This window comes from Pongo pygmaeus, chromosome 20, assembly GCF_028885625.2.
Source record: "Pongo pygmaeus isolate AG05252 chromosome 20, NHGRI_mPonPyg2-v2.0_pri, whole genome shotgun sequence".
Classification (NCBI taxonomy): Eukaryota; Metazoa; Chordata; class Mammalia; order Primates; family Hominidae; genus Pongo; species Pongo pygmaeus.
In genome coordinates this window covers 56,484,117-56,507,692 of record NC_072393.2, presented here as the reverse complement: position 1 = coordinate 56,507,692, position 23,576 = coordinate 56,484,117, and the positions used below count along the sequence as shown (strand labels likewise).

Below are 23,576 nucleotides of genomic sequence, written 5' to 3'. Positions count from 1 at the left end.
ACTGGTGGGAGTCCAGGGGGCTTTTGCTGAGGATGAGGGGCGGTGGGGGCCTCAGGAGGGTCCCAGCCAAGGCCAGGGCTTATGAAACCAGACGGTGTGCCCCAGAGAGCACAAAGCACCATGTAGCAAAAGTCCAGAACTTTATTAATTCTCCCTGGTCCCGCCCCCGCCCCATGGGATGCTTGCAAGGTCACCAGGCCTCAGGGCCAGGGGGCCCGAAGCGCCGCAGGAGCTGCTCCTGGTCTTCCAGGTCCTTCCGCACCTTCTTGCGCATGTAGAAGATGGGGCAGTCCCGGCTGCGGGTGGGGGCAGGGGCAGGGGCAGGGGCAGGGGCAGGGGCAGGGTCAGGACCAGCCAAGGCCCAGTGCCCAGCCTGGGAGATGGGTGGGGGCTGTTCCCAGGACTTTGGCCCCCGCCTGCTGCCCGGCCCACCTGCCCCCTCCCGCAGCGGGCTGTTTGCTCAGCAGGCACGGTGGGGAGCCGATAAGAGCGGGTGCCTGGCTAGGTGCAGGGCCATGGCTGGCCGTATATCACCTGTCACCTGGCGTGGGAACCCACCCCGCCTACCCGTTCCCTGGGGAAAGCCCGGCCCCGCCCTGGGGAGGGGGCCAGGCTGGCTGGGTGTGTCGGGAGGACAGCCATTTCCCGGGCAACACTGGGTGCCGGGCCCTGCCTCCCTAAGCACCCACCCCCTCTGGGGGGCTGGGATGGGCCCATTTTTCAGACGAGGACACTGAGGCTCAGGAGAGCTCACAGCTGGAAGGAGATGGGCGGGGAGGATGCTCAAGAGAGGGCTTGGAGTCAGAGGCTGGGTCCACAACCCACAGGCCTGGGAGCTGGGAAGGGGTGGGGCAGCCCAGGGTCGGGACATGGCACACACCTGGTGCAGATGACATCCTCGTGCAGGCTGCCCTGGCAGCGCTGGCACTGCGTCCAGAGGCGCGAGAAGCGCTCCTCCAGGGCATTCAGATGGGATACCTGGGGACGGCAGCGGCTGAGCAGGGCGCCCCCACCTCCCCACCTGGCCCCTCCTCACCTCCCGGCCCTCTCACCTCCTTCTGATACAGTTCAGACTCCCGGGGCTGGCAGAACTCACACACGGCTCCTGTGGGGAGGCGGGTCAGCACCAAGTGCTGGGGCCCAGCCAGGAACTGGGCCACCCCATCCCTGCCCACTGCCAATCCCAGCTTCTGAAAGTCCCCAGAGGCTGGAGAACAACGGAGCAAGTGTGCTGGGAAAACTCCCCTGGGGAACTCCCGGGGTGAGGGCCGAGGACCCTCTGTGCGGGGTGGAGAGAGGGGTCACCCGCCCAGGAGCCATGGGCCTACTGGGTGGCAGTGCCAGCCCATGGGGTGGGTGTCTAGGATCTGGGGTGATGGCAGAGGCAGGCTGAGGGCCAGTGGGGGCCCAGTGGACAGGGCCACTCACCCTGGTGGCTGAGTACTGTGCGGCAGCCGATGCAGCAGTTGCGGCGTTTGGCGAAGGCCAGGAGGCCGCCCACCTTGCCTGTGAGCACCGTCTTGCAGCGCGTGTGGTCCCCCCCTGCAGGAGAGCAGGCAGGTGGTGGGCCGGTGCCCTCCCCTGCCCCCCCCAGGGTGCCCCCAGTCCCCTGGTGCCCCCGTACGCAGTAGCACAGCCTCGGCACGGCCCTCGCCCAGGATGGGCTCGAAGATGCGCAGGAGGGGCTTGGCCAGCTGCTGCTCCAGGTAGTACTGCGTGTCGATGGGCAGGCTGTGCTCCAGCACGAACAGCGGGTCCTGCGGCCACACAGCAGTCACACCCGGGCAGCCCAGGGAAAGGGCGCCGCGGTGGACACGGGGGACAATGGCACGGGGTGGTCATGGGGCCTGGGGCCTAGGCCTGCCTGCGGGCTGTGACATGGGGGGTCCTGGGTCTGGGATGGGGTCGGAGGTCATGGAGTCTTTGGGCCACAGAGTCTGTAAGGCTCTCAGGTCACCAAGGAAGGGTCAGAGTTCACAAGGGGAAGCAAGGATGAGGAAGGGGTCAGGAGGTCAGAGGTCATGGGGCTAAGATGTGGGTCCCTGACGGTGGGGGTAGAGCAGGAGGATTATGAATCCAAGGGAACCCCCGGCTGGGGAGCTGTATGCACAGGGGAGGGACTGGGGCCCTCTTCCATAGGGAAGCAATGGAGGGGTCAGAATAGAGGGGGGACCTCCAGAGGGGGCCGAGGCCACACCCAGGCTGCCATGGGGGGCGGTTCTCAGGGCCCCACAGGGCATGGGAGGCCCCGCCCTTCCCGCAGGCCCGCCCATCTCGGAAAGCAGAAGTGAGAGCGAGGGGGCTGGGCGGGAGCGGGCAGCCAGGTGGGCCTGACCTCCGACTTCATGTAGGCGGCCACACCCTTGGCGGCACTGATGATCACGTAGGGGACGCGGTCGCCCAGGCTGGGCGCACTCCCGGGGTCCCGCTTCCTCATCCTGCGTGGAGATGGGGTGGCGGGTGGGTGAGGGCAGGTGGGTGGCGGGGGTGGGGGTGGGGGTGGGGGCGTAGGAAGTGGGCCCAGCTGGCAGGAAGGAGGGGGTTATTTCTGGCTGGGCCACCCGCCCCGTGGCAGGACCTCTCGGCCAGCTCCACGTGGGCCTGCTTGCCAGCGTAGTCGGAGGCCGCGCGGGTCAGCTCCTTGGTGATGACCAGCTGGGAGATGTCGACGCGGTTGCACAACAGGTCCGAGATGACGTCCTGTGCATGGGCCACCGCGCCCTCAGGGTCTCTGTAGGAGAGCGGGCCGCACAGTGTCACCAAAAGGCACTGAGGGCCAGGCTGGTGCCTCCACAGGTCTCAGGGCTGGAGACCAGGATGAGCTCTTAGGGCTGAAGCTCAGGGCAGACAGAGGCCCTTCCTACCATAGGCTGCAGAGTGGCAAAGGCAGGGCCTGAACCCAGAGCTGCCCAAGCCGACTCTTTCCACGGCTTCACCACCGAGGAAGAGCTGGGCCTGACACCTGTGTTCCCAGGGGAGGAGGGGCTGGGGATCTGGACTCTTGTATCTAAGAGAGGAAGGGGCTGGGGGCCCCGACCCCTGGATCTGAGGAGGAGGGGGCTCGGGGCCTGGACCCGTGCGTCTGAGGGAGGAGGGGCTGGGGGCCTGGGCTCCTGGGTCTGAGGGAGGAGGGGCTGGGGCCTGGACTTCTGGGTCTGAGGGAGGAGAGGCTGGGGTCTGGACTCCTGGGTCTGAGGGAAGGAGGCTGGGGGCCTGGACTTCTGGGTCTAAGGGAGCAGGGCCTGGGGTCTGGACTCCTGGGTCTGAGGGAGGAGGGGCTGGGGGTCTGGACCCCTGGGTCTGAGGGAGGAGGGGCTGGGGTCTGGACCCCTGGGTCTGAGGGAGGAGGGGGCTGGGGGCCTGAACTCCTGGGTCTGAGGGAGCAGGGCCTGGGGTCTGGACTCCTGGGTCTGAGGGAGGAGGGGGTTGGGGCCCAGACCCCTGAGTCTGAGGGAGGAGGCCCCACACACCGGTTGATGAGCAGGCGACGCAGTGAGGCAGTGACCAGGTTGGCCACGAGGGGGCAGTTGTCCCTGCGCACGGCCTCCAGGCCTTTGCAGTCCATGCGGTCGTGGGCGTCGGGCCGGGAGGAGAAAAGCAGGCCCGCGTAGCGCTTCTTGCTGATAAGCAGGTATGGGAAGTAGACCTGGGAGGGAACCATGGCCGAGACCCTGAGCCTGAGGAGGCCAAGCCCCAATCCCGAGACGCCCCCCAGAAACTGAAGGTAGACAGGGTCCCAGATGCAGGATGAGGACATGGGAGCCGTGCCCTGAACCTGGTGGGATGGACCCTGAGACACCATGTGGCTGGAAGTGGCTCCTGAGGCCCCCATACCAGTGGCTCCTGAGGCCCTGGAAGTGGCATGCCAGGGCCCCCATACCAGAGACCCCAATCTGAAACAGAGACTGGGATATATCCAGATAGTCCCTAAAACATGAGATCCAGACAGGGGAGTCGATGAAACATCCCATGAGAGGAGAAACTACGGCTGGGGTGAGCCCTGAGGCAGAGACCTCCCCACTCTGCGAGGCTCCAAGTCCAAGGCCTGGCACAAGAAAGCGTTAAACCATGGGCAAAAAGTACAGTGTGAGAACTGGGCGTGGCGGCTCAGGAGGCCAAGGCGGGAGGATCACCGGAGCCCAGGAGTTGGAGGCTGCAATGAACTGTGAACTGGCCACTGCACTCCAGCCTGGGCGACAGAGCGAGACCCAGTCTCTTCAAAAGAAAATGTGGTGCAAGGTTTCCTGGAACCAAGTGTGCCGCACCCCGAGCGCCAGGGGCAATGTTGCATAGACCTACGATGCACCCCCATCAGGGTCCCTGCGTGGAGGGCAGCTGACAGGTACTGGGAAACCTCAAAACCAGGGACACTGTGACAGGGTTTTCAAAGAACAGATGCCATCCAGTGTAACAAAGCCCAAGGCCTCGGAGGCTTCCAAAACCAAGGCCCCAGCCTCAGGAGAATCTAAGCAGCAAAATCCCTTCACACTGTGGCTTTTGTGAACCCAAAGAATGGGACGCCCTGAGTACCCTGATGAGGGCACCTAAATGCAGAGCCCCTGACCCAGCCACGCACCTTCTCAAACTCGAGCCGGATGGGTGACGGGAAGTGACCTGACACCCAGTCCGCGGCCTCCCGCCCCAGGGCCATCGCCTCAGCCACCGAGGACACGCCGAATCGGCACATGACGGAGTCGGTGTCACCATACACCACCTGTGGGCGGCAGGGATGTGTGTGTGTGAGAAGCAGGGTCCCTTCTGTCAACTACTGGTGTAGGGGGGCACGGGTGGCTAATGACAACGGGACCCAAGCATGCAACAGGAGAGTAGGCAGGGTGTGACCAGGAGGCACGGGGACATGGGGGTCCGGCCTGGCTTGCATCCCCCCACCTGCCCTGGGCCCATCTCAGGGCAGCAGGTGGGTGGCCCCCGACCTTGGCGCTGGTGCTGTAGCCATTCTCCACTGTGTACTTAGACTCTACCAGCTGCTTGGTTTTCTCGATCATCTGACGTCCGAACCCCGTGACGCTCTGTCGGGGAGAGAATCATGTGGAGTGAAGCCCTGGGGTCCATGTGCAGTGAACGTGGGCCGGCGGGGGAGGGGTCCCACCTCTGCCATTTCCCAGTGGCATGGGCTTATGCACAAGCCACTCTGCCCCTCCTGGGCCTCAGTTTCCAAATCTGCAAAATGGGACTACGAGGCGGCTCCTCAATGGTCAGGTGGAAAGAAGTGGGTTCCCTGGCTCAGAGTTCTGGGCACGCACAAGGAAGTGACTACATCAAATGCATGCTGGAAAGACTGCGGCCTGAAGAGGCCACTGGCTCAGTGTTTCCCTCACATTGACATTCTGGGCAGCTCTCTGTGGTACAGGACCACTGACATAGCCGGCTACATCCCTGGAAGCCAGCAGTGCCACCCCCATCCCTGTACCACCAGAACTGGCCCTACCTACACAATGACAAATGCCCCCCAGGGCAGGGGGTGGCACCACCCCGACTAAGAAACCATTGAGAAACCCACTGTCTTATTTTAGAATTAAGAAAACTGGCTGGCGCGGTGGCTCATGCCTGTACACCCAGCACTTTGGGAGGCTGAGGTGGCTGGATCACTTGAGGTCAGGAGTTCGAGATCAGCCTGGACAACATGGTGAAACACCATCTCTACTAAAAATACACACACACACACACACACACACCCCCCTAAAAAATACTTAAACAAAAACAAAAACAAAAAAACAACCAAACCTGAGGCTGGGGGTGGGGACACCAAGGAGAGATGGGTGTGATTCTTTTGTTTTTGTTTGTGTGGATCCAGTCAGGAAATCTGTCTAACTAGAGCATTTTGTCCATTTACATTTAGTGTAATTACTGATATAGCTGGGCTTACGTCTATCACTTTACTGTCTAGCTTTTACTTGTTCCACCTGTCCTATGTTCCTTTTTCTTTCCTTTGTAATCTTTTCCTGAAATGATTCAGTAATTTTTTTTTTTTTTAAGAGACAAGTGGCCAAGCGTGGTGACTCACACCAGTAATCCCAGCACTTTGGGAGGCCGAGGCAGGTGGATCACCTGAGGTCAGGAGTTCAAGACCAGCCTGGCCAACATGGTGAAACCCCGTCTCTACTAAAAATGCAAAAATTACCCAGGCGTGGTAGCGGGTGCCTGTAATCCCAGCTACTCAGGAGGCTGAGGCAGGAGAATCACTTGAATCCAGGAGGCGGAGTTCGCAGTGAGCTGAGATTGTAGCATCGTACTCCAGCCTGGGTGACAGAGGGAGACTCCATCTCAAAACAAACAAACAAACAAAAAGAGACAGGGTCTCAACTCTGTCACCCAGAATGGAGTGCAGTGATGCCATCACAGCTCACTGTAACTCAAACTGCTGGGTTCAAGCCATCTTCCCGTCTCAGCCTCCTGAGTAGCTCCAACTATAGGCATCAACCACAACGCCTGGCTAGTTTTGTTTGGTTGTATTTTTTGTAGAGACGGGGTTTCACTATGTTGCCCAGGCTGGTCTCAAACCCCTGGCCTCAAGTGATCCTCCCTCCTCAGTGTCACAAAGTGTTGGGATTACAGGCGTGAACACTGTAATTCGTTACTTTTTTTTTTTTTTTTTTTTGAGACGGAGTTTTGCTCTGTTGCCCAGGCTGGAGTGCAGTGGCGCAAACTTGGCTCACTGCAACCTCTGCCTCCTGGGTTCAAGCGATTCTCCTACCTCAGCCTCCCGAGTAGCTGGGATTACAGGCACCTGCCACCACTCCTGGCTAATTTTTTGTATTTTTAGTAGAGACAGGGTTTCACCATGTTGGCCAGGCTGGTCTTGAACTCCCGACCTCGTGATCCGCCTGCCTCGGCCTCCTAAAGTGCTGGGGTTACAGGTGTGAGCCACCGCACCCAGCCTATTCATTGCATTTTTATTATTCCACCTCTTGCTCCCGTAAGCTTGAGAGACAGAAATAAGGAAGGAGGTCAAGAGACAGAAACAGAACAGTGACAGAGGAAAGCGGCTGAGAGAGAAAAGACAGAGACACAGGATTGGTAAGAGGCAGCCCCAGGGGAGGGCCAAGCCGTGCTCTCTTGGCCTGACCCCTGCTTCAGGGTTGGGGCCTGATGTCCACACAGCCACCCCTTTCCACCAAGGAGGCTGGGGAGGCAGCTGGGGACTGTGAAAGGCAGAGGGGAGTTGGGAGCATGCAGTGAGCAATTCACTTTGTACAAAGAAAGGTCTGGCTCTTGCCTGGCTCCTGTAGTCTAAGCCCCTAGAATATCCCGCCTGATAACAGTGTCTCTGTTCCAGCCTAGGCAACATGGCGAGACCCTATCTCTACAAAAAATAACAAAAATAGGTGGTGCGTGCCTGCAGTCCCAGCCACTTAGGAGGCTAACGTGGGAGGCTCACCTGAGTCTGGGAGGTTGAGGCTGCAGTGAGCCACGATTGTGCCACTGCACTCCAGCCTAGGCGACAGAGTGAGACTCTGTTTCAAAAAAAAAAGGTGTTTGTGTACCTGGGACTTTGAACCACACCAGGCAGTTGACACTAACATGGTTTATGGTAGGGCCCTGGGCCATGCAGTATCAGTTTGACCTCTGGGGGTTGCTGAGGGGCCTGGGGATGATGGAGTCATTCAGGCCAGTCACAGGGTGCTCCATGCCTACAGGACTGACACCCAAGAAAAACCCTGGACCCCAAAGCTTGGGTGAGAGCCTCTGGTTGGCAATGCTGCATGTGTGCAGCCACGCATCAACACTGGGAGAAAGGAGGGCCATCCTGGCAACTCCACTGGGACAGCACAACTGGAAGACACGCCTGGTCCCTCCTATACCCTGCCCTGTGCACCTCTTTCTTTTGCTGAGTTTAATCTGTGTCCTTTCGCTGTATTAAATCATAACCATGAGAATGAGCTTTTCTGCTCTCTGAGTACTTCTAGCGAATTACTGAACCTGAGTGGTCTTTGGGGTCCCCCAGAACTGTGGGTGGGTAGGTGTGTGCAAAGGCCCCACCCACTGAGAATTCATCCAAGCCTTCCACCCAGAGCCTGTGAAAAGTGGCACAGTGCCCAGCCAGAGAGGGAGCTCCCCGTGGCTAGAGGTAACCAAGCAGAGCGGCACAACTACTGGCCTGGAATGGGCCAAGACTCAAGTCCCAGGGGAGAAGGCTGGACAGGAAGACCCTTCCGAGGCCCTCATATGCCAGGAGCTGGGGCACTGACCCCAGCTTGGCAAAATCTCGGAAACTCAGGCCCTCTGTGGTTTCAAAGAATCTGTTTTTCTGTTCAAGCAGCAGAGCTGCCATGGGTAGGCAGACCGGGATGCTGCCGTGGGGACGGTGAATGGCTTCCCTCCCCATGTCCCTTGGCCTCTGTGTGAGCGTCACCTATTGAGAGTGGTGAGTCCCGCCCAGCCCCATCACTCCCCCACAGTCCGCACCTCCTGCTTTATCCGGCTGCAAAGCTCGTAGCACCACTTGTGTCCTAAACACGTTTTATCACGGACCTGTCAGTGTCCCCACTGGGCTGCAAGCTGACAGGGACAGGAACTCTCATCCATTTTGTTCCCCTCTGTATCACCAGGGCACAGAGTCAGCCCTGACCACAGTGTGTGCTCACTAGGCATTTGCTGAGTGAAGGAATGGACCAATTGCTCAAGCCACGTTGGCATCCTCTCTCTAGAAGGCCAGTAAGTTGGGGCGCCCAGTCCTCTGGATACAGGTCCCCCACATGGAGCCCTGGTCTCCTACACAGGGGGCCCATCTGCCCCCAGTTGCCTTCCAGGGGACCGAGTGCTCACCTGTGAGATCTCCAGGCACGGCAACTTGCCCACCTGGGCGCCAGTGAAGCCGTATACGGAGTTGGCGCTCACCTTCAGCGCCAGCTGCCGTCCATCCAGGACCTGGCGCCGCAGGGGGTCTGTCTCCTTGGCCAGCTCGGCCTTGGCCCTGCGAGGGAACACAGGTAAAGCACTCAGGCGGCGCCTGGACATTGGTCAGGGCTCCTTTCTGGAAGTGAGTGCCACGTACAGTTGGGCGTACTGTGCACTGCACAGAAGCTTCTGGCCAAGGGGGCAAAAGGAAGCTGCCAGGAGGGGATGCCTTGTGCTAATTCACGCACAGCTGAGGGCAGGATGGCCGGGCAGCCCTGGGGTGTCCCAGTGAGGGACAGGGATTGCCCAGAGGCCCCAGCAGGTCTGAGCTCCAACAAGCAGGGGATCTCCAGGGCTCACCTCTTCCGGGCGCTGAGCAGGTTCTCCAGGATCTGGGGCAGCAGCCCCTTCCGCACTGAGGTCTTCACAAACTCGTCCCCGGTGGGCGTCCTGATGAACTGATCCTCAGTCAGTCTGGGTTGGAAGATGGTGGGGTGACTGCCGGCCACCCTCCTCCTCCAGCCCACCTCTGCCCTACGGTCCTGGCCTTGGCCATGAGCACACGCAGGCCCCTCAAGCACCCCTCCACTCCCCACTATCTCTGGGCTTGTGCCTATCCCCCCACCAGACTGAGCCCCGCAAGGGAAGGCCCAGGTGGGCCTCAGGGGACACGTGCTGAATTGGGCACCATACCCCAGTTTCTGCACAGCTCCGGGCTTCAGGAGCGTGGTGTAGCACAGGTTGTGGGCCATCATGATGGACGGGTACAGCGAGGAGAAGTCCAGGGTGGCGATGGGGACGTCGTAGTACCTGGGAGGGGAGCAGCCGCGGCGGGCAGTCAGGGCTAGGAGTTCCCATGCCGCCCCCTGCCCTGTCTTGTGGCCTCACCCTTTAAAAAAAAAAAAATCATTCATTGGCTGGGAGCAGTGCTCGCTCCTGTAATCCCAGCACACTGGGAGGCTGAGGCAGGAGGATCGCTTGAACTCAGGAGTTCCAGATCAGCCTGGGCAACATGGCAAAACCCTATCTCTACAAAAAAAATTTTAAAAATTAGACAGGTGTGGTGGTGCACGCCTGTGGTCCCAGCTACTCAGGGGCCCGAGGCAGGAGGATCGCTTGAGTCTGGGAGGTGGAGTAAGCCAAGATCATGCCACCGCACTCCACCCTGGGTGACAGAGTGAGACCCTGAGTCAACAAAAGAAAAAGAAAAAGAAAAAAATATATATATATAATTAATTAACCTACTATTTTATTTTATTATTTTTTTTTTGAGACGGAGTCTCGCTTTGTCACCCAGGCTGGAGTGCAGTGGCGCAATCTCAGCTCACTGCAACCTCCACCTCCTGGGTTCAAGCAATTCTCCTGCCTCAGCCTCCCGAGTAGCTGGCACTACAGGCGCCCGCCACCATGCCCAGCTAATTTTTGTATTTTTAGTAGAGACAGGGTTTCACCGTGTTAGCCAGGATGGTCCCAATCTCCTGGACTTGTGATCTGCCCACCTTGGCCTCCCAAAGGGCTGGGATTGATTACAGGCGTGAGCCACCGTGCCTGGCCTATTAATTTATTTTAGGGCTGGGGTGTTGCTCTGTCGCCCAGGCTGGAGGGCAGTGGCGCAATCATCGCTCACTGCAGCCTCCACCTCCTGCGCTCATCATCCTCCCAGCTCAGCCTCCCAAGTAGCTGGGATTACAGGCATGAACCACCACGCCTGGCTAATTTTTAAATATTTTTTCCGCCGGGCACGGTGGCTCACGCCTATAATCCCAGCACTTTGGGAGGCCGAGGCAGGTGGATCACGAGGTCAGGAGATCGAGACCATCCTGGCTAACACAGTGAAACCTCGTCCCTACTAAAAATGCAAAAAAAAAAAAAAAAAAATTAGCCAGGCGTGGTGGTGGGCGCCTGTAGTCCCAGCTGCTGGGGAGACCGAGGCAGGAGAATGGCGTGAACCCGGGAGGCAGAGCTTGCAGTGAGCCGAGATTGCGCCACTGCACTCCAGCCTGGGCGACAGAGTGAGACTCTGTCTCAAAAAAATAAAAATAAAAATAAATAAAAATAAAAAAATTTTGTGGAGCAGGGGCCTCGCTATGTTGCCCTGGCTGGTCTCAAACTCCTGAGCTCAAGCGATCCTCCCACCTCAGCCTCCCAGAGATTACAGGTAAAAACTGCACCCAGCCTGGGGCCTCACCCTTTGAGGGGCTCGATGACAGTGGCTCCCGTGTAGTCCTCACCACCCTCTGACTTCACCACGGGCATCAGCAGCCCCTCGTGCATGGCCTGGGAGGGGAGAAGGTGGAAAATGGAGTGGGTATAGGCGGGGCCGTGCAGATTGGGAGTGGGGAGAAAAAGTGCATCCAGGATGCCATTGCCTGGAGGGGGCCAGAGACGTGCCTGGTGGGGGGTGGTGAGGACAAGTCTCGGCTACTGACCTGCCGCAACAGCTGGGATACAACCTTGACCTGCTGACCACGACTGAGCAGGTAGCTGAGGGGCACGCCAGTGACCCTCGCCATCTCCACGGCGTTCACCAGCACCATGAGCCGCTCCAGCAGCCGCAGTGGCAGGTAGGCATCCTTCAGGCAGTACACAGCCAGGCGGCGGCGGGTCTGGTCGTTCCCATTCTGGGGATGGGCACGGATGGGGTCAGGGACCAGGGGTTGGGGGTGGGAGGCGGAGCAGGAGGAGGAAGTGGGGGTCAGGGTGAGGTAGCCTGGGGAGGGCCTGGGAGGTGAGGCGGGCAGGAGCGGCCTCCAAGTCATCAGGGTCTGGGTGGGGATGGAGGGAGGGGAGGGAGCAGCCTGAAGGCCACCGTGCACCTGTGGTCAGGCCAGGAAAGCAGAGTCAAGGTCATAGTGACCAAGGTCACAGGTCATAACAGCAGGTCAAAGAGTGAGGTCAGACATGGGGGCGTGAAGTTGAGGTCAGAGGCCAGGGAAGGGTGAGGTGGAGGTCAGAGGTTGGGGTGAGAGGTCAGGGAGGCAGCAGGCACCTGCAGGTCGGTGATGATGCTGTGCTGCACGTCCTCCTTCTGCTCGCCCAGGAAGTGGAAGCTCACGGCATTGAGCGTGTAGGAGCGGAGCTTGTACTCCCGCAGCAGCACCTAGGTGGGTGGGTGAGTGGGCCGGTGGGCTGAGGGCCTGGGCAGTGGGCATTCCAAGGACAGGGACACACCCCACCTCCCGCCCATACCTGCAGCATGTCCATCTGCACGCGGCCCACCATGCTGACCACCTTGGTGTCCCGCCGGCCCGTCTGCTTGGACTGGAACGAAGAGTCCCGGATGTTGGAGCGAAGGCCGGCCACACGGCCCAGGAAAGGGAACGTTTGTACCTGAGGAGGAGAGGCAGGGTGTGCAGCAGGCTGCGGGTCCCCATCACATCAGCCAGACGAACGGAGATTGAGACCGACCACAACATCCTTATAGCAAGCCTGGGGGCAGAAAGACGGTCTGGGGCTGGGTGTGAGTGGCTAGAGGGTGGGGAGGGAGTCTGGAGTGAGGACGAAGCTGCAGCCGAGGCTGGGACAGCGAGAGTCAGGGGCCCAAGGACGGAGCCCAGTGTCCGCGGGCTGTACCTAGGCAGGAAACAGGAAGAGATTTGGGGACACTGTGAGCAGGCGGCCAGGTGGGGGCAGAGGCAGGAGGAGGCGTAGAGCTGGGCTGAGATGGATGCTGAGGGCGCTGGAGGGCGCCTGGCTGGAGGGGGCCTTGCAGGGTGCTGGGGCCCAGCCTGGTGGAGACTGAGGCCAGAAGCCAGAGCTGGGCCAGGCAGAGGGTGAGGGGCACCCAGGGAAGGGGAGGAGGAGTACCGTGGCCCAGGCATCAGCGCCACGCTGTGGAATGTACACTGGGGGTCCTAAGAGTTTGTTCTGTTTTTTTAGAATGGATTTTTTCTTGTTTTCTCTTTAATAGAGGCAGGGTCTTGCTATGTTGCCCTGGCTGGTCTTGAACTCCTGGGCTCCATCAGTCCTCTCGCCTCATCCTCCCAAAGTGCTGGGATTATAGGCGTGAGCCACCACACCCAGCCTGTTTTGTTTTTCCATTACCAAGCTGGCCAGACATAGAGAAAAGCAGGAAAATAAGGCAATATACCTCATTAAGGGCTGAACCATGTTCTCCCAAAAGACGTTGAGGTCCTAAGCCCCGGCCCCTCAGAACGCAACCTCATTTGGAAATATGTCTTTGCAGGGGATCAAGTGAAGATGAGGTCACTGGGGTGGGCCCCCACCTCACAACGGTGTCACTACACAAAGAGGACATGTGGGCCAGGTGCACTGGCTCACACCTGTAATCCCAGCACTTTGGGAGGCTGAGGTGGGCAGATCAACTGAGTGAGGTGAGGATGGAGACCAGCCTGGCCAACATGATGAAACCTAGTCTCTACTTAAAAAAAAAAATACAAAAAAAAAAAAAAAAAAATACAAAAATAGGCCACGCGCGGTGGCTCACGCCTGTAATGTGAGCACTTTGGGAGGCCAAAGTGGGCAGATCACCTGTGATCGGGAGTTCGAGACCAGCCTGGCCAACATGGAGAAACCCTGTCTACTAAAAATACAAAATTAGCCGGGCATGGAAGCGGGTGCCTATAATCCCAGCTACTTGGGAGGCTGAGGCAGGAGAATCACTTGATCCCGGGAGGCAGAGGTTGTGGTGAGCCGAGATCGTGCCATTGCACTCCAGCCTGGGCAACAAGAGCGAAATTCCATCTCAAGAAACAACAACAAAAAAGCAAAAATTAGCAGGGTGTGGTGGCACATGCCTGTAATCCCAGCTACTTGGGAGGCTGAGGCAGGAGAAATGCTTGAACCTGGGAGGTGGAGGTTGCAGTGAGCCTCAATTGCGCCATTGCACTCCAGCCTGGGCGACACAGTGAGACTCTGTCTCAAAAAAAGAAAAAAAAGAAAAGGGGTCAGGTGCAGTAGCTCACGTCTGTAATCCCAACACTTTGGGAGGCCGAGGCAGACGGATCACAAGGTCAGGAGATCAAGACCATCCTCGCTAACACAGTGAAACCCCATCTCTACTAAAAATACAAAAAATTAGCCAGGCGTGGTGGCGGGCGCCTGTAGTCCCAGCTACCTGGGAGGCTGAGGCAGGAGAATGGCACGAACCTGGGAGGCGGAGCTTGTAGTGAGCCGAGATCGCGCCACTGCACTCCAGCCTGGGAGACAGAGCAAGACTCTGTCTCGAAAAAAAAAAAAGGGAGGACATGTGGAAACAGACACGCACAGAGAGAAGACGGTGTGAAGAGGCACAGGGGGACGATGGCCGTCTGCAAGCCAAGGAGAGAGGCTGGGAACTGGTCCTCCCTTGCAGCCCCCGAAGGAAGCAGGCCCGCTGACACTTTGGTTGTGGACTTTCCAGCCTTCAGGACGGTGAGACAATGACCTTTTGCTGTTTTCAGCCACCTGGTCTGTGGCTCTTTGTTACAGCAACTCGGGCAGAGGAATCCACCCTTACACACGCCCAGACTCAACAAGCATCCCGAATTTGCCCCATCCATCAACACACTCCCCCTCTCCTCCTCCTTCATTATGATTCTTTTCCTTATGCTGATATAACCTAAAGGAAGACTGGGATTCAGTGGCTGCTTCATGGCTTGTTGAACCCGTGCAAACTTCAGTCCGACCTTGAATGTACAGCCTTCTCTTACTCCACCGCCACCGTAACGCCCTCCTTGCCTCCGACAAAAGCCACAGTAACTTTTCCGACTTGGAGCAGGGCAGGGCCATGCCTAGGCTGCCCCTGCAGGCAATGGGCTGAGGCACACAGAGCAAGATGCACCAAGCCATGTGGAGAGGGAGTGGGAAGGAGGCCCAGGGCCCAGAGGCCACACCTGGGGCATCTGAGAAAAGCCTCCCACCTGCCCAGCCCTCACCTTGAGGGTCTGGGCCCGAGAGATGAGGTACGGAAGGTCAAAGTTCTGGATGTTGTAACCGGTGATCACGTCAGGGTCCATGATACGGATGAAGGTGGACCAGGCCTGGGGGTGGGAGCACACTGGGTCACCCTGGTGATTGCCCTGCCTCGGATTCCCCCACTTCCAGAATGTTCTAGAACCCCAGCCACCCCTAAAAATCCTGCAGAACCCAGAGGAGAAGTGCTCAAGCCTAAGTGCACAGGGGCCCACCCAGACCCACAGACGCCCACCCAGACCCACAGACATGGGTGTCACAGCACCCAGGGGCTGATGGCTCAGGACGTGGAGGCTGGCGGGGACCCCGGGAAATGGTGTGGGGCGTGGAGCGAGAGCTACCTGCAGCAGGTCCTCCTCCTTCTCGTAGCTCTGCACCTTGGCACCCAGGATGGGGGCACAGGGCCGCAGGGTGAGCGCCAAGCGTAGGAAGGGCTCTGGCTCCCCCCAGCGCAGGCCCAGCGAGCAGATCTGGATGACAGGGTCCCGCTCAGGCTCAGGGAAGATGCCTGCGAGGCAGAAGGATGCAGGGGCCTGACTCCTGCCCCTCACTCCCAACACAGCAGGGAGGCTGCACCTCCCATCTCCCCAGGGCTTCCCCGTTGCCTGCCGGCCCTACGTGGCTCACCCTGGCTCCTGCTCCGCTCTCACCTCCAGGCCGTCTCCACACCCTCTGTGCTCACTCCATCTGGCCACACGGGCTGGGGTGCTCCACCCCCGCACCTTCACACTTGCCGTTCCCTCCACCGGACCTGCCCTCCGGACCCTCCACCTGGCACATCAATGAAGCGGGCAGGAGTACGGGCCCAGGGACAGACCTTTGCGGCCGGCGCACTCGATATCGAAGCTGAGCACGCGCAAGGGTGCAATGCGCTGCCACGGCCCTTCCGGTGGGTGACTGACCACATCAGACCACAGCACGTCCACCTCCAGCTGGCACTGCGTAGCCTGTGGGCATGGGTGGGTCAGCGGTGGCAGCAGGGTACCAGCTCCCTACCCCGCCCTGCCCTGGGAAGCCCTGCACCTTCTCCTTCAGCCTCAGGGCGTATTTCCCGGCTGGGAGCTCCAGCCAGTTGCAGCCGACGATGTCCGTGTCCACCATGAACCTGGAGGGGGCCGGGAGTCAGTGGACAGGGGCTGCCTGAGGGTGGGGATAGAGGCTGGAGAAGTGAGGCAGAGGCCGTACCGGATCTCAAAGTCGACGTTGGCCTCGTAGGGCGCGAAGCTGGGCGTGCCCAGGCCTGCTACACGGATGCCCTGTTCCAGGAGACGGCGGGCCGGGGCCACGAGGCGTGGCAGCGCCAGGGTGATGCGCAGGAACGGGGAGGGGCCGTGCCCGTGGTACCCAAACATGCCTGCGGATGGAAGAAGCTGGGACTAGCCAATGGCCTCCCGAGGGGATCCCCCAACCCGCTGATCCCGGGGGAGCACTCACTCTCTCGGGAGCACAGCTCCACGGCCAGCACGGCCGGCCCAGTCAGCTCCTTCCCCCCGCGATTGTCCCGGCTGATGGCCAAGTTCAGCTCCCGTTGCAGGTCACCCAGGTGCTCGGGCCCGAAACCTGGTGTGGGAGGGATAGTCAGGGGTGCAGGGGGCTCCACTGGCTCGGGGAGGGGCTGGGTAGGGGCCACTCACCAGGGGGCGCTGGGGTGTAGAAGTAGGGAGCGAAGCCGTGGATGTGGCAGCAGACAGAGAACCCCTCATCGGTGACCCCGAAGGCACGGAGCACAGGCACGGAGCCGTGGGAAGGTGGGGGCCCGCCAGGCACAGGCTGCGCTGGGCCTGTGGGGTCACAGGGTAAGACAGCGGCCATGCCTCTCAGGGTCCTCCGAGGTGTGCCTCCACAGCCTCGAAATACCTTGGGGCCTGCAGCCTGGGGCACTCCTGCCCCTGTACCGTTCCCTGTGTCCATTTCAGCCTCCGTCCTGGTTCCCATCTCCACCCTCATCCCCCAGGATCCATTCTCCACAGCACATCTACAGGGAGGCCCCTCTTTTTTATTACAAGATAAAAACAACTGGCCATGCACAGTGACTCACACCTGTGATTCCAGTGCTTTGTGAGGCCAAGGCAGGAGGATCGCTAGAACCCAGGACTTTGAGACCAGCCTGGGCAACTGAGCAAGACCCAGCCTCAAAAAAAAAGAAAAAAAAATGTGTATATATATACATATATACACACACACACACACACATTATATGTATAAATAAATATATTTGTCTCTATAAAATATATTAATATATAATGTATAAATTAATGTATATAATATACAAAATATATATAAACTATATAAAAATTATATATAATATATAAATTATATATAAATTAATATATAATATATAAAGAATATATTATATATATTTATATTTCAACCACCTCCCAGGTTGAAAGGATTCTTGTGCCTCAGCCACCTGAACAGCTGAGATTACAGGCCCATGCCACCACACCTGGTTAATTTTTTGAATTTTTAGTAGAGACGGGGTTTCACCATGTTGGCCAGGCTGGTCTTGAACTCCTGACCTCAAGTGATCAGCCTGCCTCAGCCTCCAAAAGTGTTGGGATTACAGGCTTAAGTCACCATGCCGGGCCCAAAACTATATTTTTAAAAGTTAGCCAGGCCGGGCATGGTGGCTCAAGCCTGTAATCCCAGCACTTTGGGAGGCCGAGGCAGGCAGATCACGAGGTCAGGAGATCAAGACCATCCTGGCTAAAACAGTGAAACCCTGTCTCTACTAAAAATACAAAAAATTAGCCGGGAGTGGGGGCAGGCGCCTGTAGTCCCAGCCACTCAGGAGGCTGAGGCAGGAGAATGGCGAGAACCTGGGAGGCAGAGCTTGCAGTGAGCCCAGATCGTGCCACTGCACTCTAGCCTAGGTGACAGAGCAAAACTCCATCTCAAAAAAAAAAAAAAAACAAACTTAGCCAGACATTGTGGTGCACACCTGTAGTCCTAGCTACTCCAAGGCTGAGGTGGGAGGATCACTTGAGCCCAGGAGGTTGAGGTTACAGTGAACCATGATTGTGCCACTGCTCTCCATCCTGGGTGACAGAAGGAGACTCTGTCTCAAAAAAAAAAAATAGGCGGGGCACTGTCACTCACTCCTGTAATCCCAGTACTTTGGGAGGCCAAGGTCGGCAGATCACCTGAGATTAGGAGTTTGAAACCAGCCTGGCCAACATGGTGAAACCCTGTCTCTACTAAAAATACAAAAATTAGCCGGGCGTGATGGCGGGCACCTGTAATCCCAGCTACTTGGGAGGCTGAGGAAGAAGAATCGCTTGAACCCAGGAGGCGGAGGTCATAGTGAGCCAAGAGTGTGCCACTGCGCTCCAGCCTGGGCAACAAGAGCGAGACTCCATCTAAAAAAAAAACAAACAAAAAAATTTATTGGCCAGGTGCATTCCAGCCTAGGCAACAGAGGGAAATCTTGTCTCAAAAAAAAAAAAAAAAAAATTCTTGTAAAAAGTCAAATTGGGCTGGGCGCAATGGCTCACACCTGTAATCCCAGCACTTTGGGAGGCCGAGGCGGGTGGATCACTTGAGGTCAGGAGTTCAAGACCAGCCTAGCCAACTTGGCAAAAGCCCATCTCTACTAAAAATACAAAAATTAGCCAGGCATGGTGGTGTGCACCTGTAATCCCAGCTACTTGGGAGGCCGAGGCAGGAGAATCACTTGAACCCGGGAGGCGGAGGTTGCAGTGGGCCGAGATCACGCCACTGCACTCCAGCCTGGGCAACAGGGCAAGACTCCATCTCAAAAAAGAAAAAAGTCAAATTGACTTTTGGTTTACGTGTCTAGTGTTATGAATTTTAAGGCACAGAGGTCCTTGCACAGGCTGCAGCCACTACGTATGCAAAACAGCTCAACGTTCCAAGCACCTCCCTCAAGCTGACCCTGTGTCACCTTCGCTTCGCACTCCACAACCCTGGCACCCACTGGTCTGTTCTGTCACTACAGCTCTATGGCAACCAGAGGGGCAGAGCCAGAGGGGCTGACCTGTCCCGGCCTCTGCCCCAGGAGTGCAGGGCCCCAGCACTCACCCATAACCCCTAAACTCACCCACATAATGGTCAATCTCCAACTGTTGGAAGATGAGGGGCTCTGTCTGGGGGTCCAGGGCTGGTGGCGTGGGCCGAAGCCAGCGAGGATCTATGGCTGATGGTAGGACCTGCCCTGGTGGGGGAAGGGAAGGAAGTGGAGTGCATGGAGTCATGGTCTTTCCCGGCCAGGATGGCATGTGATTCTGAAAGGAGCCAGGCAGAGGTGGTGGTCTGGGTCAGGCAGGAAACTTGGAAGAGAATGGGGGTCAAGGGTCAGGGCCAGAATCACTGTAGGCCACACAGGCTGCATGGGGTGGAAGGGCAGTCCTTTGTAGGATTCAAAATTGGCCAGAGTGGGGTCACAGGTCAGCTTTGCAGCTGACTCTTGGACCAAAGGCAAGGCCAGGGGCAATGCGGTGGGCAGCAGAAGCTTCCAGCTCCAAGCCTTACCGTCTACAACCCCCTCCAGGACTGACTGCAGCTCCTCCTCCTCCTGCTCCTGCAGCCTGCGCTCTGCCTCCATCTCCTCCATCAGTGCCAGGTCCTCCTCGAATTGGGATGGCCGAGGTGCGTCATCATCATCCCAGAGGCCCCCACGGGCCCGCTTTGGGGGCACCCCGGGCCCTGGGCCTGGCCGCCGCTTGCCATCCATCCTGTTGGGCAAGTTGGAGCTTGGTGGAGGTTCTGACCAGACACCTCTTACCCCGTCTTCTCCATGGTATCCCAGGCACCCACCATGACCACGAGCCTTTTCCTACTCTGGACTGGCTATACTAACATAGCTCTGCACCCTGCAGGCAGTGGGGTGGGAGCACATTCCAGACACTCAATTGTTAGCTACTGCAGCAGCAGACCAGTCGACTCCCTGACCCTCTCTCTCATCACACTAGGTCCTTAGCACATCTCTCGCTTTTTTTTTGAGATGGAATTGTGCTCATCACCCAGGCTGGAGTGCAATGGCATGATCTCGGCTCACTGCAAGCTCCACCTCCCAGGTTCAAGCGATTCTCCCCTCAGCCTCCCGAGTAGCTGAGATTACAGGCGCCCACCACCACACCCAGCTAATTTTTGTGTTTTGAGTAGAGACGGGGTTTCGCCATGTTGGCCAGGCTGGTCTCGAACTCCTGATCTCAGGTGATCCACCTGCCTCAGCCTCCCAAAGTGCTGAGATTACAGGCGTGAGTCCCCGTGCCCAGCCTTAGCACATCTCTTTATTTCCCATAAACCTCTGTCTCCAATACCTCGCCTACCAACCACCCATCTGCCCAGGCCATCTGCCATTGAAATGACAAAAACTGCAATTACTTTTGCACCAACCTAAATACTTTGAAATAATCTCAAATGCCTAGAACTCCTGTATGCCCTTCCCCAGGCTACAGTGGTCAGCGTGTTCTGTGTGTGCTCTCTCACCGCCTCTCTCTGCCCTCCCACATGTGCAGTATGCACACCATATTGTTACTTCTTTTCCTGAGTAATTTGAGAGTTCCTTGCAGATCCCATAGCCCTCCACACTTTAGCACATAGTGCCTAAGAATAAGGAATTCCTTTCACTGAGCACAGTACGATACAATTTAGGACATTTAACACTGACTCAAGGTTGATATAAAATAAAAGGCATCTTTCCCAATTTCTCCAACTGTCTCCAAAATGCCGTTTATAGTAACCCGCTTTCTCCCCCAGTCCAGGACCCACAGTAGCAAACAAAACACAACACAAACCACATACAGACTGCTACTTTTATATATTTGTGTTTTCTTTTTCTTTCTTTTAAAGATGGAATCAGGGCCGGGTGCGATGGCTCACGCTTGTAATCCCAGCACTTTGGGAGGCCAAGGTGGGCGGATCACGAGGTCAGGAGTTCGAGACCAGCCTGACCAACATGGCGAAACCCCATCTCCACTAAAAATACAAAAATTAGCCAGGTGAGATAGCAGGCACCTGTAATCCCAGCTACTCAGGAGGCTGACAGGAGAATTGCTTGAACCTGGGAGGCGGAGGTTGCAGTGAGCCGAGATCGTGCCATTGCACTCCAGCCTGGGCCACAGAGCACGACTCCGTCTCAGAAAAAAAAAAAAAAAGAAGACAGAATCTCACTCTTGTTGCCCAGGCTGGAGTGCAGTGGCGCAATCTCGATTCACTGCAACTTCCACCTCCCGGGACCCAGTTCAAGCAATTCTCCTGCCTCAGCCTCCCAAGTAGCTGGGATTACAAGCATGCGCCACCATGCCCAGCTAATTTTTGTATTTTTAGTAGAGACGGGGTTTCACCACGTTGGCCAGGCTGGTCTTGAACTCCTAACCTCAAGTGATCCACCCGCCTTGGCCTCCCAAAGTGCTGAGATTTCAGGCGTGAGCCACCACACCTGGCGTGTGTTTTCTTAATTACAACCTATAAAAGATTATTTTGGAGGCTGGGAGCAGTGGCTCATACCTGTAATCCCAGCACTTTGGGAGGCAGGTGGATCATGAGGACAGGAGATCGAGACCATCCTGGCTAACATGGTGAAACCCCGTCTCTACTAAAAAAATACAAAAAAATTAGTCGGGCGTGGTGGTGGGCGCCTGTAGTCCCAGCTACTCGCGAGGCTGAGGCAGGAGAATGGTGTGAACCCGGGAGGCAGAGTTTGCAGTGAGCCGAGATTGCGGCACGGCACTCCAGCATGGGCAACAGGGTGAGACTCCATCTCAAAAAAAAAAAAAATTATTATTTTGGGGGTGTATTTTGACAAGATATACAATATAAAAGTTGACTAGAGCTAGGCACGGTGGCCCATGCTGTAATCCCAGCACTTTGGGAAGCTGAGGCGGGTGGATCACTTGAGGTCAGGAGTTCGAGACCAGCCTGGTCAACATGGTGAAACCCTGTCTTTAATAAAAATACAAAAAAATTAGCTAGGTGTGGTGGTGCACACCTGTAATTATGGCTACTCGGGAGGCTGAGGCAGGAGAATCACTTGAACCCAAGAGGTGGAGGTTGCAGTGAGCCGAGATCGTGCCACTGCACTTTAGCCTGGGCCACACAGCAATATTCTGTCTCAAAAAAAAAAAAAAAAAAAAAAAAAATTACCACCACCACCACCAAATAAAACCCAAACAAACAAACAAAAAAACAGCAAAAGAGTTCACTGGGCATAGTGACTTATGCCTGTAATCTCAGCACTTTGGGAGGCCAAGGTGGGAGGTCGCTTGAGCCCAGGAGTTTGAGACCAGACTGGACAAGATGGCAAGACCCCGTCTCAAAAACAAAAACAAACAAAAAGTATATATCCTCTGGTTGATTAGACAAGATTATATGCAGGTTAAACTTAAGTGGGTAACTTTATTGTGGTTCAGTAAGAATATTCTAAGGAGATACACACTCAAGTATTTAGGAGTAAATGGCCATAACGTCTGCAAGGTATTCGGAATTCTTTGTAAAAAGTGAGTGTGGCTGGGCATGGTGGCTCAAGCCTGTAATCCCAGCACTTTGGGAGGCCGAGGCAGGCGAATCACGAGGTCAGGAGTTCAAGACCAGCCCGGCCAATATGGTGAAACCCTGTCTCTACTAAAAATACAAAAAATTAGCTGGGTGTAGTGGCTGGTGCCTGTAATCCCAGCTACTTGGGAGGCTGAGGCAGGAGAATCGCTTGAACCTGGGAGGCAGAGGTTGCAGTGAGCCGAGATCCAGCCACTGCATTCCAGCCCAGGTGACAGAGTGAGACTCTGTCTCAAAAAAAAAAAGAAAAAGTGAGTGTACGTATACAGAGAGAAGGGAGATAAGAAACATGCATGCAAATCATAAACAGGGCGGTATGTTGAAAGAGGTGATCTGGGCAAAGGGCGTGCAGGTGTTCGTTACACTATTTTTTTTTTTTTGAGACAGAGTCTCGGTCTGTTGCCCAGGCTGGAGTATGGTGGCGCGATCTCGGCTCACTGCAAGCTCCGCCTCCCGGGTTCATGCCATTCTCCTGCCTCAGCCTCCTGAGTAGCTGGGACTACAGGCATCCGCCACTGCGCCTGCCTAATTTTTTTGTATTTTTAGTAGAGACGGGGTTTCACTATGGTCTCAATCTCCTGACCTCATGATCCGCCCGCCTCGGCCTCCCGAAGTGCTGGGATTACAGGTGTGAGCCACCGCGCCCGGCCTATACTATTTATTCTTTCAACCTTCCTGTTAATTTGAAATTATCAGAGAAAGAAATTTTTAAAAAGTACCTGTACCCAGCCGGGCACAGTGGCTCGCACCTATAATCCCAGCACTTTGGGAGACCAAGGCGTTGAGGTCAGGAGTTTGAGACCAGCCTGATCAACATGGTGAAACCCTGTCTCTAAAAAAAATACAAAATTAGCTGGGCATGGTGGCACACACCTGTAACCCCAGCTACTTGGGAGGCTGAGGCAGAAGAATCCCTTGAACCCAGGAGGTAGAGGTTGCAGTGAGCCAAGACTGCGCCATTGCACTCCAGCCTGGGCAACAAGAGTGAAATTCTGTCTCAAAAAACAAACAAACAAAAACAAAGTACTTGTCCCCCAGGGTCCAGGCTGAGACAGAGGGGATTACTGGAACCTAGGGCAGATCCTAGATGTGGCTGGGAAGAGGCAGGTGAGCAGGTCAGCTGTCCATCCCTGGATCTCATAACGGTTGCCCTATATCCAGTCCTCACTTTGCCTTTTTATTTTACTTATTTTTTTTTTAGACGGAGTCTCACTCTGTCACCCAGGCCGGAATGCAGTGGCTGATCTCGGCTCACTGCAACCTTTGCCTCCTGGCTTCAAGCGATTCTC

The 23,576-nt window shown here is 56.7% G+C and overlaps 1 protein-coding gene across 6 annotated transcripts in view; it reads right to left on the bottom strand.

The window, feature by feature from the left end:
• Positions 1–123: 123 nt before the first annotated feature.
• POLD1 (DNA polymerase delta 1, catalytic subunit) overlaps positions 124–23,576 on the bottom strand; it is a 32,152-nt gene continuing 8,699 nt past the window's right edge. The window contains exons 1-28 of one of the 6 annotated variants that reach the window (XM_063657518.1): positions 21,244–21,332; positions 19,264–19,466; positions 18,833–18,946; positions 18,009–18,131; positions 16,407–16,553; positions 16,207–16,332; positions 15,958–16,126; positions 15,796–15,877; positions 15,590–15,719; positions 15,114–15,280; positions 14,736–14,840; positions 12,049–12,189; positions 11,849–11,959; positions 11,289–11,480; positions 11,048–11,136; positions 9,553–9,669; positions 9,220–9,333; positions 8,788–8,935; positions 4,935–5,030; positions 4,577–4,714; positions 3,471–3,646; positions 2,579–2,731; positions 2,336–2,438; positions 1,625–1,757; positions 1,429–1,542; positions 1,053–1,105; positions 881–978; positions 124–296 (exon numbers count right to left, since the gene is read on the bottom strand). In XM_063657518.1, coding sequence (XP_063513588.1) covers positions 191–296; positions 881–978; positions 1,053–1,105; positions 1,429–1,542; positions 1,625–1,757; positions 2,336–2,438; positions 2,579–2,731; positions 3,471–3,646; positions 4,577–4,714; positions 4,935–5,030; positions 8,788–8,935; positions 9,220–9,333; positions 9,553–9,669; positions 11,048–11,136; positions 11,289–11,480; positions 11,849–11,959; positions 12,049–12,189; positions 14,736–14,840; positions 15,114–15,280; positions 15,590–15,719; positions 15,796–15,877; positions 15,958–16,126; positions 16,207–16,332; positions 16,407–16,553; positions 18,009–18,131; positions 18,833–18,946; positions 19,264–19,465 — 3,447 coding nt within the window. In that variant the 5' untranslated portion in view covers position 19,466; positions 21,244–21,332 and the 3' untranslated portion in view covers positions 124–190. Of the gene's footprint in view, positions 297–880; positions 979–1,052; positions 1,106–1,428; positions 1,543–1,624; positions 1,758–2,335; positions 2,439–2,578; positions 2,732–3,470; positions 3,647–4,576; positions 4,715–4,934; positions 5,031–8,787; positions 8,936–9,219; positions 9,334–9,552; positions 9,670–11,047; positions 11,137–11,288; positions 11,481–11,848; positions 11,960–12,048; positions 12,190–14,735; positions 14,841–15,113; positions 15,281–15,589; positions 15,720–15,795; positions 15,878–15,957; positions 16,127–16,206; positions 16,333–16,406; positions 16,554–18,008; positions 18,132–18,832; positions 18,947–19,263; positions 19,467–21,243; positions 21,333–23,576 lie in introns of those variants that run through there. The other 5 variants (XM_063657517.1, XM_063657519.1, XM_054464889.2 and 2 more) reach the window with 5 other exon arrangements.